Here is a 2,212-nt window from a genome sequence, read left to right as displayed (position 1 = left end):
TACTCCTGTCACTGTAGACCTGCTCCGTACAGGGGGGGCCACGTCTGTACTCCTGTCACTCCTGTCACTGTAGACCTGTTCCGTACAGAGGGGGGGCCACGTCTTTACTCCTGTCACTGTAGACCTGTTCCGTACAGAGGGGGGGCCACGTCTTTACTCCTGTCACTGTAGACCTGTTCCGTACAGAGGGGGGGCCACGTCTTTACTCCTGTTACTGTAGACCTGCTCCGTACAGAGGGGGGGCCTCGTCTTTACTCCTGTCACTGTAGACCTGCTCCGTACGGGGGGGGCCGGTCCCCACAGTCCTGCTCCACCTGTGTCTCTAACGTCCATCACCTGTTTGTGTCTGAATGTTTCTCTGTCTGTAGAGTTTGCTTTAGTTTCTGCTGCTCCGACTTGTTGGTTATTCTGTCTGCAGGGGCCCAGACTCGGCCCAGACTCGGCCCAGACTCGGCCCAGACTCGGCCCAGACTCGGCCCAGACTCGGCCCAGACTCGGCCCAGACTCGGCCCAGACTCGGCCCAGACTCGGCCCAGACTCAGCCCTCACTCAGCCCTCACTCGGCCCTCGTGTCGTCCTCGCGTTTCCCTCGTGTCGTCCTCGCGTTGTGCCTCGCTCGGCCCACACTCGGCCCACACGCGGCCCACACTCGGCCCTCCCGTTGTCCTCCCGCAGATGGAGAACGGCTCGTTCCCGCTGCTGGTCCTCTCGGGGTTCGAGTTCTCGGCGCGGCAGAGGGCGGGGCTCTTCGCGCTCGCTCTGCTGTGGTACGCTCTGATCGTGGCGGGGAACGTGGCGATCATCGTGCTGGTGGTCGTGGACCGCTCTCTGCACGAGCCCATGTACGTGTTCCTGTGCAGCCTGTGTGTGAACGCGCTGTACGGCACGCTGGGCTTCTTCCCCAAGTTCCTGCTGGACCTGGTGAGCGCCTCGCACTGCGCCTCGCCCGGCGCCTCGTCCCGCGCCTCGTCCCGCGCCTCGCTCTGCCCCACCATCAGCTACAGCGCCTGCATGCTCCAGGGCTACGTCATCCACTCGTCCACGTGCGGAGACTTCTCCATGCTCACGCTCATGGCGTACGACCGGTACGTGGCCATCTGCCGGCCGCTCACGTATCACGCGCTGATGAGCCGCACACGCGTGTGCGTGCTCGTGCTGGCGTCCTGGCTCGTGCCGCTGCTCGCCATGTTCCTGAACACGGCCACGCTGGTGGGGCGGCGTCTGTGCGGCGCCCGCGTGGGGAGGATCTACTGTGTGAACTGGATGGTGCGCGCTCTGATGTGCGCCCCCCCCCTGGAGAACGTGGCCGTGGGTTATTTCAACATGATCTTCTACTTCGGGCACTTCCTGTTCGTGCTGTGGTCGTACCTGTACCTGGTGCGGGCGTGTCTGAGGAGCCGCGAGGGCACGCGGCGCTTCCTGAACACGTGTGTGCCTCACGTGGTGTCTCTGAGCACCTTCTCCGTCTCCGTGCTCCTGGACCTGCTCTACATGCGCTTCGGCTCCGCCCACCTCTCTCCACACGCCGCCAACTTCTTCGCCATCGAGTTCCTCCTGGTTCCTCCGCTGCTGAACCCGCTCATCTACGGCCTGAAGCTGAGCAGGATCCGGCTCCGGCTGCTGGGGCCCCGGAGGGGACGGGGGGGGCCCGGGGAGAGCGAGGGCCACAAGAGCCCCGCCCTGGACACGGAGGCCTGACTCCTGCTGACCCCCCCAGGCCCGAGACAAAGCAGCACAAGATACAAGTGAAATAAAGTCTGCACGTGGCACAAACGCCGCTAATCTCACACACACACACACACACACACACACACACACACACACACACACGCACACACACGCACACGTTTGTACTTCTATCTTAGTGAGGACACTCAGACATAATGTATTGCCCAGACCTTAAATCTAACCCTAAACCTCATCTTAAACTGTCCTTCATGTAAGTGAGGACCTCCCAAAATGTCCTCAAACTGGTCCTCACAATGTCGTAATTACAAGAACACACACACTCACATCATATTCACTATAATCATCTGTGATTCCATTAAAAACCCTCGTCACAGACGTTTTCATCCTCAGGGTTTTTAGTTTGAACAAAACTCTTCAAACCGAGGTTTGTTCATGAAACAGAAACTTGTCCCGTCTCCTCTTTCTGTCAAGGGTTAATAATGACGTGAATCTGAAACGAAGGCAGAAAAACAAATCCACTTCA

General features: G+C 59.7%; 1 protein-coding gene across 1 annotated transcript; it reads left to right on the top strand.

Moving 5' to 3' along the window:
* Window positions 1-675: 675 nt before the first annotated feature.
* Window positions 676-1,698, top strand: LOC306968384 (olfactory receptor 6F1-like; the record flags this gene model as incomplete). Its single annotated transcript, XM_079563730.1, has 1 exon — window positions 676-1,698. One exon carries the CDS (start codon window positions 676-678, stop codon window positions 1,696-1,698), a length of 1,023 nt encoding a protein of 340 aa, XP_079419856.1.
* Window positions 1,699-2,212: the final 514 nt, after the last annotated feature.

Source organism: Gobius niger (assembly GCF_951799975.1).
Source record: "Gobius niger genome assembly, chromosome: 9".
Taxonomy (NCBI): domain Eukaryota; kingdom Metazoa; phylum Chordata; class Actinopteri; order Gobiiformes; family Gobiidae; genus Gobius; species Gobius niger.
This window is presented reverse-complemented; position numbering and strand designations above follow the sequence as displayed.